Source organism: Lolium perenne, chromosome 3 (genome assembly GCF_019359855.2).
Source record: "Lolium perenne isolate Kyuss_39 chromosome 3, Kyuss_2.0, whole genome shotgun sequence".
In the NCBI taxonomy this organism is placed as follows: Eukaryota; Viridiplantae; Streptophyta; class Magnoliopsida; order Poales; family Poaceae; genus Lolium; species Lolium perenne.
The window spans coordinates 346,442,667-346,455,581 of NC_067246.2; the positions used below are offsets into that span (position 1 = coordinate 346,442,667).

The following is a 12,915-nucleotide window of genomic DNA, read 5'->3' on the forward strand; positions in this document are numbered from 1 at the left end:
CTTCCATGGTGATTTCTTCCGGACTCTTCTAGAACCTTCTAGAACCTTCCAGAAAAATACCAGATCATTTTCAAACCTAGAAAATGACTTCCTATTTATGAATCTTATTCTCCGGACCATTCCGGACCTCCTCCTGATGTCCTAGATCCCATCCGAGACTCCGAACAAACATTCGAACTCCATTCCATATTCCATATCTACTTAAACGACATCAAACCTTAAGTGTGTCACCCTACGGTTCGTGAACTATGCAGACATGGTCGAGACTCCTCTCCGACCAATAACCAATAGCGGGATCTGGAGATCCATAATGGCTCCCACACATTCAACGATAACTTAGTGATCGATTGAACCATTTACATACGATACCGATTCCCTTTGTCACGCGATATTTTACTTGTCCGAGGTTTGATCATCGGTATCTCCATACCTTGTTCAACCTCGTCTCCGACAAGTACTCTTTACTCGTACCGTGGCATGTCATCTCTTGTGACCAAGTCACATGCTTGCAAGCTAATCAGACGACATTCCACCGAGAGGGTCCAGAGTATATCTATCCGTCATCGGGATGGACAATATCCCACTCTTGATCCATATGCCTCAACTCATACTTTCCGAATACTTAATCCCACCTTTATAACCACCCATTTACGCAGTGGTGTTTGATGTAATCAAAGTACCCTTCCGGTATAAGTGATTTACATGATCTCATGGTCGAAGGATTAGGTAACTATGTATCGAAAGCTTATAGCAAATGAACTTAATGACGTGATCTTATGCTACGCTTAATTGGGTGTGTCCATTATATCATTCATCTAATGACATAACCTTGTTATTAATAACATCCAATGTTCATGATCATGAAACTATGATCATCTATTAATCAACAAGCTAGTTATACAAGAGGCTTACTAGGGACTCCTTGTTGTTCACATAACACACATGTATCAATGTTTCGGTTAATAAAATTATAGCATGGTATACAAACATTTATCATAAACATAAAGATATATAATAACCACTTTATTATTGCCTCTTGGGCATATCTCCAACATCTTCCTTACTCTCCCTCATCACTTTGCGGACACTGTCTAGAAGAGGTTTGGCCATGAATTCAGTGAAAAGATGGGGGGATTCTTATATGGGGGATCCATCTTGTTGAGACAATACACTGAAACACAAGGAAACAATGTGGGGTTTTTATAGGCTAGAAGGGATGACTTTCGGCGGGAAGATGTGAGCAGGAAAAATTAGGCGGGAAAAAGTGGCGGGAGATTTGGGCGGGAATAAATGGCGGGAAAATTGGGCGGGAAAAAATGGCGGCGAATTTCGGCAGGAAACAATTGAGCCAAAATTTCGGACACGACATTTTTGCGGCAAATTCATTTCACATTAATACTAAAACTGAAATTAAGATACATAACAGCTGAAATTAAAATACGACTTATCACTACAATGAAATTTAAGATACAACGACAAACTAAAACTGAAATTAAGATACATAGCCAGTACGACACATCACACTACTTTTCCTGCGTCCACCGTGGCCATTTTCCAGACTTGTCGCCGCGTTCTTCTGCCACTTGCGCCTCATCAGCTCTTTCCCTTAGTCTCTTCCTTTCCGCTTCACGAGCCTCCCTGCGCACCTCTTCCTCTGCAAACCCACGTGCAACCTCATCATCCATCCTCTTCTGATTCACCTCGCGATTACGAGCTTGTTCTGCCCTTAGTTTCTGGATCTGTCTCTCTCGCTCTGCTTTAGCTTTGGCACGAGCCTTTTCCTGATGCTTCTCCTCAAAGAACGTTGCCCACGCACGCCGGTGTTTCTCCTCAACCTCCTGGCGCACCCAATCCGGCTGCTCCGTGTCTATCCAGTGAAACCATTTGCATAGGGGCGGGGGAGACTGCAACACAAACAGTAACATTAAATCACATTCATAAATAAATTTATGCCTACATAAAATTATGTCAAAACATACCGGCGGCCTGGTGGACGACGAAGCTGAACTACGGGGTGGATCATGCTCATAGCTCGCACACATGAAAAATTTCATGCCAAACTAATCAGAGAAATCCTCCACCCGCTTAACCTTAGCAAGACGGACGCACTAACACCGGTCCGCAGTCACACCCGGGGGCAAACTTGCAGCCTTCGCCTTAACCGGCCTAAACTCCTGGTCAGAGCACGGCACACTCATGACGGCTAAGGGTGAGCCAACAGAAAAAAGAGAGAGATAGAAGCACTTGTGCAGCGAAGAGTGTCGATGCCTGCTTTTATAGGGAAAAATCCGAGAGCGTGGCGGGAAAATATAGCGGGAGATAGTGGCGGGAGATGGTGGTGGGAAGGAGTGGCGGGAAGGAGTGGCGGGAAGGGTGGCGACAAGGGCGGGAGAGAAACACGGCGGTGTGAACGGGAAAAGGCGGGAAAAAATTCGGCTGCAAACGAATTACTAAAATCGGGTTCACCTAACCCGAATTCTTGAAATCGGGTTCATCTACCCCGAATTAATGAAATCGGGTTCATCTACCCCGATTTTATCTTCCCCTTTTTTTTTTATCGACGCACGGTGCAACGTTAAATCGGGTTGGTCAACCCCGATTTCTAAATATCGGGCTCCTCTAACCCGATTTTTCAATTTCGGATTCCACGAACCCGACGGTGTATTATTCCTGTAAAATATTAAAAACGAATATTATTTCTGAAATTAATAATAAAAAATGTATTATTTTAAAAAAAATCGCCACAGACGGACAGAGCAATTTCCATGAAACCGCTCTGCGGCTGCTCGTCGCCATCTATCTAAATCACCTTAAGAAAAAAATAATAGGATTCGAGACATTTGGATCCAGAGCCGCCACTCTTTTCTTCCTCGTTGTACCTTTCTGCCAACTTCATTCATTTGTGATAAATAAATTGATGTGCACTTTTTCGATTTGTTCACATTTATAGATTTACTTACACAGCAAAGGATCTTAGAGAGTTTTATTTATGCATGTTGTGCAATCTTAGTTTATCCTCTCTGGCTCTCTCGCTAGTTGGCTAGTCTCCGAGGTTTAGTATAGCTTACTAGCAGCCTTTGTTTGGTGAATGCATGGTTTTGTTTACAGTTAACAACACCAAGGTCTCTTTTATTGACGGGAAGGTTGTTGGTGCGGTGTCCCGTACTTGTCGAACTCGATTACTCCTCCTACCACGCATGTCTTTGTTTTTTACATGTCATACTACTCATGTCTAGCTCCATTAAGCTTGCACAAACATTTATTTTTTGTTCTTGAAAATGGAAAAGATACTTACATGAACATTTAGTATTTATAGTATTTTTTAAGTAAAAAAAGGTAGTTGCATGAAAACGCACTAAACATGAAACGTGTAACGACACCTAGTTGCATACCTGAAATTAGGCCGGCCGGAGACGGCTGAAAAGGTGCATAGAGTTACAACTTTTCGGTGTAATCATCGCGTTCTCTTCCGTAGAAGCTGCACTGAAACAATGACTCGCAGATCATGCTGAACTAGCCGGTACCTAGTAGTGCAGTAGCCTTTCCATGCATGCGTGGATCTTTCATTTTGTTTTTTCCTGCTTCCCAATTACAATGAGGTGCTAGTACAAAATTTTACTAACCCCTGGGCCATGGGTCTACGCATGCTGTCAAACAAAAGTCGATTTAGAAACTGGCAACTACAGGAGAGCCACAAGGTGCCGATGGACAAACTCTATGCCGACGGCTTTTTATCGGGGCAGTTGGCACAGGTACCGGAAAGCCGTCGGCGTAGAGAAACCTGTACCGATGGCCACCGTCAGCATAGGTCCGGTCTGACTGTCGGTCTAGAAAAACAGTAGGCACAGAGTCTCCACCGTGAAAGTCGGCACAAGTTTTTTTTTCTCCAAATTAAATCCTATGAGAGGACCATGTATTATGTGTTGTACTTGTTAGGAACATTAACAAATATGAATTTTAATATATTATGTAAAATGGCAGCATGTTTCGATAAAACGACTTTTGTGGTTGCATACGCTCTCCGATGAAAATGTTTTTATATGAAAATGTATCTATGATTTTTTTTATCCGATTTCAACCGCCTACGGCCATTTACAAATTTTTTGCATTCCTCCAAATCAAAAGAAAATATGATTTTTTCAACTTTCATATTTGGAATAAAAAATAACTACAAAATAAATTTATTTTATTATTTCAAGATTTATTATTACTTGTTCATTGTTGTTTAGTTCAATAGTTGTTTGAAATTCAAAAAATAAAGATGTGTAACATCCCGATTGCCCGCCCAAGGGATAACAAGATTGATATGTTACTATTATCAACAAAGTATAACTCCTCTACCGTAAGCTCATCTAGAAGGAACGGAAAAGTTAAGCATGCTGAACTAGGAGTAGTCTGATGAGGATGGGTGACCGACTGAGAAGTTTGATCACGAGTAAGTAATTTAACCTAAGATTAATCATGCTTTGAGTCGAAGATATCCCTTGTGCCATTAATAAGTAAAAAAATTCAAATAATTTGAAATTTTCGATTTTTTTTGATGCAACTGTGCCGACGCCGAGGCCATTGACTGGTTTCCATAGTGGGGCATGCATGAGCAAAGTATACTAGAAAAAAAACCAAGGAATAGGAAGGTAACGCGACAAACAATTCAACATCAACACTACTATTAAAAGAGAGAGAGCCGCAGATCCAAGTCATCTTGACCATCTAATCATCTCATTTGACGGTTCAGATTAGCGCTAATACATGTGTTATCATCCCACGACTAACAAAAAAACTGCTATCGTGTAAAAAAAAACTGCTATTATCCCAAACGCAAGACACTGCCCTGCACGATCTGCACAGCGCCGAACCGACGTAATTTCGGCGCCGCCGCACTGCAGGCGTCGGACCGCATCCCACATAACCGACCTCTGCGCCGCACTCCGCCGGCGCACTTCCCTTGCCGACATCCCCCTGCCCGGCGTACGGGATTTGAGTTGCACGTCGCCGACCAGTCAATGCCGCCGCCCGTCGACCACGCCTACCATGGCTTGCCCGACGGGATTTGCGCAGGGCTCAACGCCGTAGCATCCGCTGCATCTGCAGTCGGCCGCACTGCAATTCAACTGCACCGAGCTCAACCGCGCCCAGCTCCTCCAAAACCAGCTCGTCCGTGCCTCCTCCAATCCTTGAAGGTGTTTGTTTATTTCCTTGCTTCTACTATTCATCCCAGATGATAAATAAAGCCAATGCATCTGGATTTCCATCAGGGAAGCATACCTCTGAGTTAGCCAACAACGCTGGAGATATAACTCGCGAACATAAACTGCAGAGTGGTACGAATGATTCCAAATCAAATATTACTAATGTGGAGGAACCTCAACCACCTGCATCTTCCTCTCTTTTTTGAGCTCTGCATCTTCTTTGATGGCTATGCATCACTCCTCTGAACCACATTACCAGCACACGGGAAATGATAATTTCATTTACACGAATCCTGTTATATTGAATAACCTCTTGGCTCTTGCTAATGATAACTATGATACATCTTGTGTGCTAGGTGCAGCATTTGAGGCTGCAAATCTTCTGAGTAATGATGCTCAGATGCCACCAAATGAGCTAGCAGGGATCTCAACATAATGGAGAAGGTTGGTATGCATGATTTAATGATCTGTTTCGTTTCTCTAACCACGGCCTTACAAAACAACAACTTTAATTTATTATGTTTCTTATTCGCAATAAATAAATATATTATTATGCTCTTGCTGCCTGTTATACCTATGGTTCTTTGTGTCGAGTCTACACCAAAATATGATACTCCATAAGTCTATATAAGGCGAGCTACTAATTAGGTTGTGTGCAACAGAACAGAGACCGATGGGATTAGGGGAGACTTGTTTTCTACACCATAATACTATTCCTGTAGTCACGTAGATAAATTTGTTTCCGCTTGATATGTTTCAGAGGCTCCCATTTCTTTGTGTTGTGAAGTTTACCTTATGGTACCCACTCTTGATACATAAAACAAACTAGGTAGCAAATTTATTTAAATTCATAACTATTAAGAAGTGAAGACATCTAGAAGGAGAAACAAAATGATGAAGAGCTCCCAGATCCCATTTTAAAAGCTAAATAAAATGTGGCATCTACAACAAGATCTTTCAGCTTTGAATGCAACATACACAACCTTTATACTTCCAGCAGCAACAATTATTCATAGCATTTTTTTCCAAGGTACATCAGACCCCCAAAAGATATATACTAAGTTTATATCTTTTTAGGCATGTGTTGTTATTGTTGAACTGTTGATAAGTGTACCATTAACTTTTATAATGACACCATTGTTCTGCCATATGGAAAGACCTCCATTGAGATTTTTTTTTATGTATTACTTTTCAGAACCTTGAAGCTAAAATACTGTTCGGTGCGTTTTACCCGCAAACAAAAAAAATACAGTTCAAAATGAGAAGAAACATACCAACCATGGAGAGCTAGAAAGGAGATACATGCTATATAGGTAGCTGCTTCTGCAAAGTGCAAGTATGGAACAACTGTTTCATACTCCCAACAGTTTGTGTTGATGTTTCCTACAATTTGTATTTTCAGATCTCACTCACTTCATGCCAATGCATAATTAATTCTATTCGTGTTATCTCTGCCAAGAAAATTTCCACTTGTAATATTTCTGCCACTTCTTCCCGATGCTATTGCTCATGTTATAGAATTGATTACACAAATTATTTCCACTATCCGGCATAGAACCTGTGGTATTTTTTTCTTAATGGAAATAGGTGGTGTTCTTTTCTTTTCATTTTTGAACGGGAACATGAGAAACATATATCAATACATTGATATGCTCCTAGATTCATTATACAGAATTCTAAGTTGCAATGAGCAAGTTCGATACAAATTATCTTAAAAGGTATTTTTGTACTATTCATTCAGCTGTTGTACCATTCATTTTTTTTCCTCATTGTGTTCTTAATTTTCAGGAGAAGGAGTTAACACTTTTTACCACTCAGGGTGTATGTGCACAAGCCATTTTAGGTGCCACATTGTTTGCAAGACAGAGCACGAGCAATTTTTTGGTCATTCCATAGGAATTTTGTATCAAGATGTCTTATGCACCTACAAGAGCTTTGTTATTTATATTGATAATACTTTCAGAAATGTTTCAATAGACCAAACTTAATAATTTGTTTGGCGTTGCATCCATTTTTTCGAGTGGCTGGCTGTGTGATGTCCAACAGAATTTGTTCCCCTGAGTATCAAACAATGTCTGAACATGATTTCAAACAACTAACGAGGGTGAAAGTCTGTTGAATTCATGGTGATGTCCTGATCCTTTTTACATGTCCTAATAACTTACAATTGTTTGTAAACGTAATGAAACTTAAATATGAAAATATTCAATTGAGGTATGTGTATTAGTCCACACGTGCATTGCACGTGCTCCATTACTAGTCTTTCTAAAAGCTACTCCCATCTTTCTCCATGCGCTTTCCTTTTCCTCTCGCGGGTCTATGTGTATGTCTAGCTTTAATCTGATTCGTGTAGACACTACACTGGTGACTGATGATCGATCGACCGATTGGTTGGGAATATTTTTTGGGTTGGTCGACATGAGACATATATTGGGTAGAGAGAGCCACGCGCACGAGCGGAACAGAATCTGATGCGCTTCTTGGGTGGCCTTTCTTAGTTTGTCACAGGTGTGTATATGGCTGTTTTGCAATACTGTAGCTGCTGCACGTGTTCCAACATTTTAACTAGTATATTACTTATTTTTTATACTTCTGTTGATAGTTATTATTAGATCGGCAGTATGTTTTGTAAAAAGTAGTTAATTAGTAATTGTTTTTAATAATTTTCTGAAAAAAGTTGAGTTTTCTTTTTGTCAACGCTCATATGCATGATATTGCCTGAAACCCTGAAAGCGTTTGCCCTTATCCAGAAAGCGATTGGGCCAGGTTGTGTGGAGTAAATAGTAGTCCTATGGCCCAAACCAAAGGGCAGGTTGTGTTGACCTTATCCATATAGTGACTTCAGAAGCCCACAGGCCACAACACACGGTATCACAAACGCTAATCATGGCATCTTCCATTTCTATGCAATTCTAACAAAGAAAATCCATTTTATGCTGGTTAATCATTATTCCATTTCAAAGAACAAAGGTTAAACATTACCCATCCGTTCATGGAATATTTGAAGCTCTAGGTTTGTACTCCCTCCATTCTAAAATGTAAGGCGCCTAAGGTTAGTCAAAAGTCAACATCTTCTAACTTTAGCCAATTTTATACAAAAAAATATAAACATCTACAATACTTAACATATATCAATAGATTCACCACAAAGTATATTTTCTCAAAGTATCCATTCAATATTGTAGATATGAATATTTTTTTCTAAATATTTGGTCAAACTTAGTACGATTTGACTTTTGACTAATCTTAGACGTCTTATATTTTGGGACCGAGGGACTTGGTTTGTAGAAAAATATGCTAATACCTACGGTCTAATATATGCAACTTCAAAAAAATATTCTGATGAATGTAACGAAATTAACTTGATGTTGTACATATTGATATATTTTTCTAGGAATTTGGTCAAACTTAAATTAATTTAACTTGGAACAAATCTGAAACATCAATTGTGAACAAATAGCTCCGCCAGAATCAGTTGCTAGCACTGTGATGCAATGCTGCTGCATCAGCAGCACCGCTGACGATGGACCGAAGACGAGACATCACCATGATCGGCGAGTAGTATGGTTTGTCTTGGGACCAGATCGACGAGATTGCTATGAGATCCGCTCATTAGTCAAGTTCATATATAGCTCGCAAAAACGAGGTAATCAGGCGTGATGCATGCTTCTTTGTTTAGAATCCAGTGTCTTATCTTGTGAGCAGTACTACACTGGTTCCAGAGAAGCTAGCAGCTGAACACCTGATCCATAGGAACTCGGCATCTCCTGAGTTCTGACTACGAATTTCTGTTGATGGGTCTAACTGAAATGATCACCAGCTGGTAATTAAACAGACAGCTGAGCGAGAAGCATGTCTTACTAACACTTAACCAAGAGTCAAGTTTTGCTCTGTATTTCATAATATATCCAGTCGGCAATCAATTACTCTTCCATGGACCGGCTAGCAGCTGGCCTGGCCTTAATCTATGTTTCTATTTGGAATAACAATTAAATATGGAACTAACCCTCACAATGAAATTCAAGATTGATCTGAATTTTCGGAAATCGAGACTATTTTCAGGCTAGCAAATGGGCATCATAAACTTGAAGGGGGAAAAAAGTTAGAACTATAATATGTACACATATAAACTCCTAATCTCATTGATCCTACCTGCTTTACGTATATATACCACCATATATCCCAGCCAGCAGTCATATATCAAATTATGGATTTTGTGTTCTTGCTTCCCAGACGAGACCAAATCTTCAGAGGTCAGCCTTCCCAGGGCACCTTGGGAACGGGATGACATCTCTGATGTTTTCGAGACCTGTGGCGAAAAGGAGCATCCTCTCAAAGCCCAGCCCAAACCCGCTATGCTCCACTGTTCCATAGCGTCGAAGGTCCAAGTAAAATTCATACGACTCCAGTTGCAGACCAGCGTCCAGTATCCTACATGTACAGCAATATGTTGTCAATTATAGCTCACTACAAATACACCCCATTCATCTGTATTATTATTTTTTATGCAGATGGAGATTGTTCATCACTGAGGTTGATTTAACATTTTAGAACAAAAAAAGGGATTCTTACCGTTGTTTAAGAATATCCAAGCGCTCCTCCCTTTGGCTTCCTCCAATTAATTCACCAACCTAAGAAACGCAACATTGAGCAAATAAGTAATACAAAAAAGTTAAGGTTGAAATATTCAATTTTCAATAGAGGTGTGATAACCTACTTTGACTAGCACACAATGTCACTTTCATGATAAAGGAACCGATACATATGTAAACAACTCTAAAATTAAAGTACCGAATTAATGATTCAACAGTTTACACCCGTATACCTTGGGAACAAGTACATCCATAGCAGCCACGGTCTTTTGATCATCATTGAGCCTCATATAAAATGCTTTTATTCCTGTTGGGTAGTTATAAACAATAACTGGCTTCTCAAATATCACCTCAGTCAAATACCTTCAGAATGCAGAAATTCAAAATTACTACAAATTCACAACAAGATATGATAGACGATGAAAAATAATAACAGCAAGATAAAATTCATCTATACCTCTCATGCTCAGACGCCAAATCAATACCCCATTCAACCTTGGTCTGGAACTTCTTGTTACCTTCTGATTCTACCAACATCTCAATAGCCTGTGTATACGAAATGCGTTCAAAAGGAGTCGTGGAAACACGTTCGAGACGCTGGATGGCAGTCTTATCATGTGTTTCAACCATAAACTTCATGTCTTCCAGGCAATGCGTGAGCAACCACTGGCAGAGGTGCTTTACATAACTTTCTGCATAGTTCATAATATCCTGTACATTGCATAGTTTTTGTCAGTACGGCAATCGGCACCACAAGAGTAAATATCACATACATATTATAGAGAGGACATACCTGCAAGTTTGCAAATGCCATCTCCGGTTCGACCATCCAGAACTCGGCAAGATGCCTGGACGTATGTGAGTTCTCTGCCCGGAAGGTTGGGCCGAACGTATACACGCGGCTGAGAGCACAGGCGTAGGGCTCGGCATGAAGCTGCCCTGAGACGGTAAGAAAAGCCTGACGCCTGAAGAAATCATTGTCAAAACCAACACTTCCATCATCATCATCATCATTGTTGCGGGAAATCTCAGAAAGCTTCAGCTTGAGGAGCTCCTTGTCTGCCTTCTGGGCCTGGCTGAACAATGTGGTGACTTGGAACATCTCACCAGCGCCCTCGCAATCGTTGGTGGTCACAATCGGTGTGTGCACGCACAAAAAGCCGTTTTCTTGGAAAAATGAGTGTGTGGCAAATGTGAGCTGGCTCCTCATCCTGGCAACCGCGGCCATCTGCAAAGCGGGTGAATCTTAGTACTGTTGTTAAATTCAGAGGAAATTTAATACTACTTGAACATTTGGTTGCTGTTGAGTAATTCTGCCATACAGTTTCGGTGCGGGGGCGGAGGTGGAGGAAGTCCCGGAGGTAATCGAGCCTGAGCCTGCTCTTTGGCAGCGGGTAGGCGGCTGCGTCGTCGACCAAGCCGGCGTGGAGGACGGCGTCGACGCCGAGCTCAATGCGCTCCTTGCTCCGTTTGGTGGGGATCCTGAGCACGCCAGAGACGAGGACGGAGGTGCCCGTGGCCGCGAGGCGTGCGAGAGGCGGGTGCGGCACCTGGGCGGCGTCGACGACGAGCTGGAGCGTCGCGTGGCAGGAGCCGTCGTTGACGGCGAGGAAAGCCACGGTGCCGCCGCACTGGACGCGGCCCGTCCTGACCCAGCCGCCGACGCGCACGCGCTCCCCGTCGTAGGCGCGGACCGCGGCCAGGATGGCGCGGATGGGTGTGAGAGTGGCCGCCATCGCAGGCTCCAGTTCGTGAACGTGGGCGGTGGCGGCGATGTCGGCCGCCGGTGCTGCTGCGTCGGGAGCCGCCATGTTGGACATGTTTCTCTTTGTGGCAAGCTTGCGATTTTCGCGGGGAGATTAAAAAGAACCCGTTTTTTTTCCCCGCCAGACTTGGAATTTTGATCTGAGCTGCGTAGGGGCCAAGCTAGTCCAATAAGATGATTGGGAGACAAGAAACATCTACGTCTACGGTGAGACTAAACCGTTCTTGAAAACTAGAGAAACAGCTACAGTAGGGCTACAACTAGGAACGGTTCTCATACAAACCATCAGCCGGTTCTGATTCAAATCATAGCTAGTTTCGTGCTCGGATTCTGAGTGAACACCACATGCAGTGATGTCATGATGATGTAGCCGTGACATAATTCTATACGACCGTTTTGATTCTTCAAAACAAGTTGATCAATCTAAGTAGGTGTTGTATGCAATATTTGCTGAGAAAGCAAAACCAAGAAAAGCTAGACTTGCCACAATTCGAAAATGTGGCCAGGACGACACCGCGGGTGCACACCTATAGACAACAACAAGGTCTATACACATACAAACTTTAAAAGCAATCATAAACTAGAACGGTGGATCTCGAGAAGTTTGAATGCGTCAATTTCACATGTTTCTTTAACATTTGCAATAAAATTATAACTGTGTTTGGATGTAAAGAATTCGGCATGGAATCGTGGAATCTGGAATTGAGCTCAGTTTCCACCGTTTGGGCTGCGCGCTGAATTGGCTCCTGGAAACGAAGCGAAATTCCGAGCCACTCCCACCTCCCGTGCAAAGAGGCCGCACTTGATTCCGAGCTCGCACCCTCGGAAACGCTTGGAAACTCGTCCGCGAGCACGTACCTGTTCGCTCTCGAGAAAACAGAGCGCGCTCCCTCCCGTCTTCCTTCTCCCTTCCCCGTTTGCCGTCCATAGCCAGGAAGGTAGAGACCCGACAAGAAGAGACCTGGCGGCCATGGCATCCTTCGTCCCCGCCCTATTCCCCTGCCGCGCCCATCCCCCTGCCGCCAACTCCGGCCGCCACCGCGTGCCCCTGCAGCCGGCCGCGCGCCCCTGCAACCGCCGCTCCAGCGAAGTTGCCTGCATGAGATATGGCCAGCTCCAGCCGGAACCCTCCCTCGTCCCCGCCCTATTCCCCTGGCGCGCCCCTCCGCCTGCCGCCAACTCCGGCCACCGGCGCGTGCCCCTGTAGCCGGCCGCCACTCCACTTGGCGGATGGGATTCCACCAGCCTCGAGAGGAACCAGTCGATCTCGGCCACCGCCGGCCGATTCCGACCACCGCCGGCACCTCCCGCACTCCAGCGCCGGCCGCCGACTTCCTCACGGGCCAGCTCGTGACCACTCGCTAGGTTG

The 12,915-nt window shown here is 43.2% G+C and overlaps 1 protein-coding gene across 1 annotated transcript; it reads right to left on the reverse strand.

Moving 5' to 3' along the window:
• Positions 1–9,263: 9,263 nt before the first annotated feature.
• Positions 9,264–11,741, reverse strand: LOC127346132 (asparagine--tRNA ligase, cytoplasmic 1). Its single transcript, XM_051372671.2, has 6 exons — positions 11,104–11,741; positions 10,575–11,009; positions 10,239–10,492; positions 10,015–10,144; positions 9,762–9,820; positions 9,264–9,620 (listed from the first exon to the last, which is right to left on the reverse strand). Exons 1-6 carry the CDS (start codon positions 11,599–11,601, stop codon positions 9,437–9,439), a joined length of 1,560 nt encoding a protein of 519 aa, XP_051228631.1. The 5' UTR covers positions 11,602–11,741; the 3' UTR covers positions 9,264–9,436.
• Between the last annotated feature and the right edge of the window lie 1,174 nt (positions 11,742–12,915).

What these genes read in the sequence shown, in the direction of transcription:
- LOC127346132 (XM_051372671.2), bottom strand. Translation starts at nt 11,601, where the DNA reads ATGTCCAACATGGCGGCTCCCGACGCAGCAGCACCGGCGGCCGACATC. An exon ending in TTGGCGTCTGAGCATGAGAG is followed by an intron (nt 10,145 to 10,238) that starts GTATAGATGAAT and finishes TGCATTCTGAAG; the next exon opens with GTATTTGACTGAGGTGATAT. An exon ending in TTGGATATTCTTAAACAACG is followed by an intron (nt 9,621 to 9,761) that starts GTAAGAATCCCT and finishes CTGTACATGTAG; the next exon opens with GATACTGGACGCTGGTCTGC.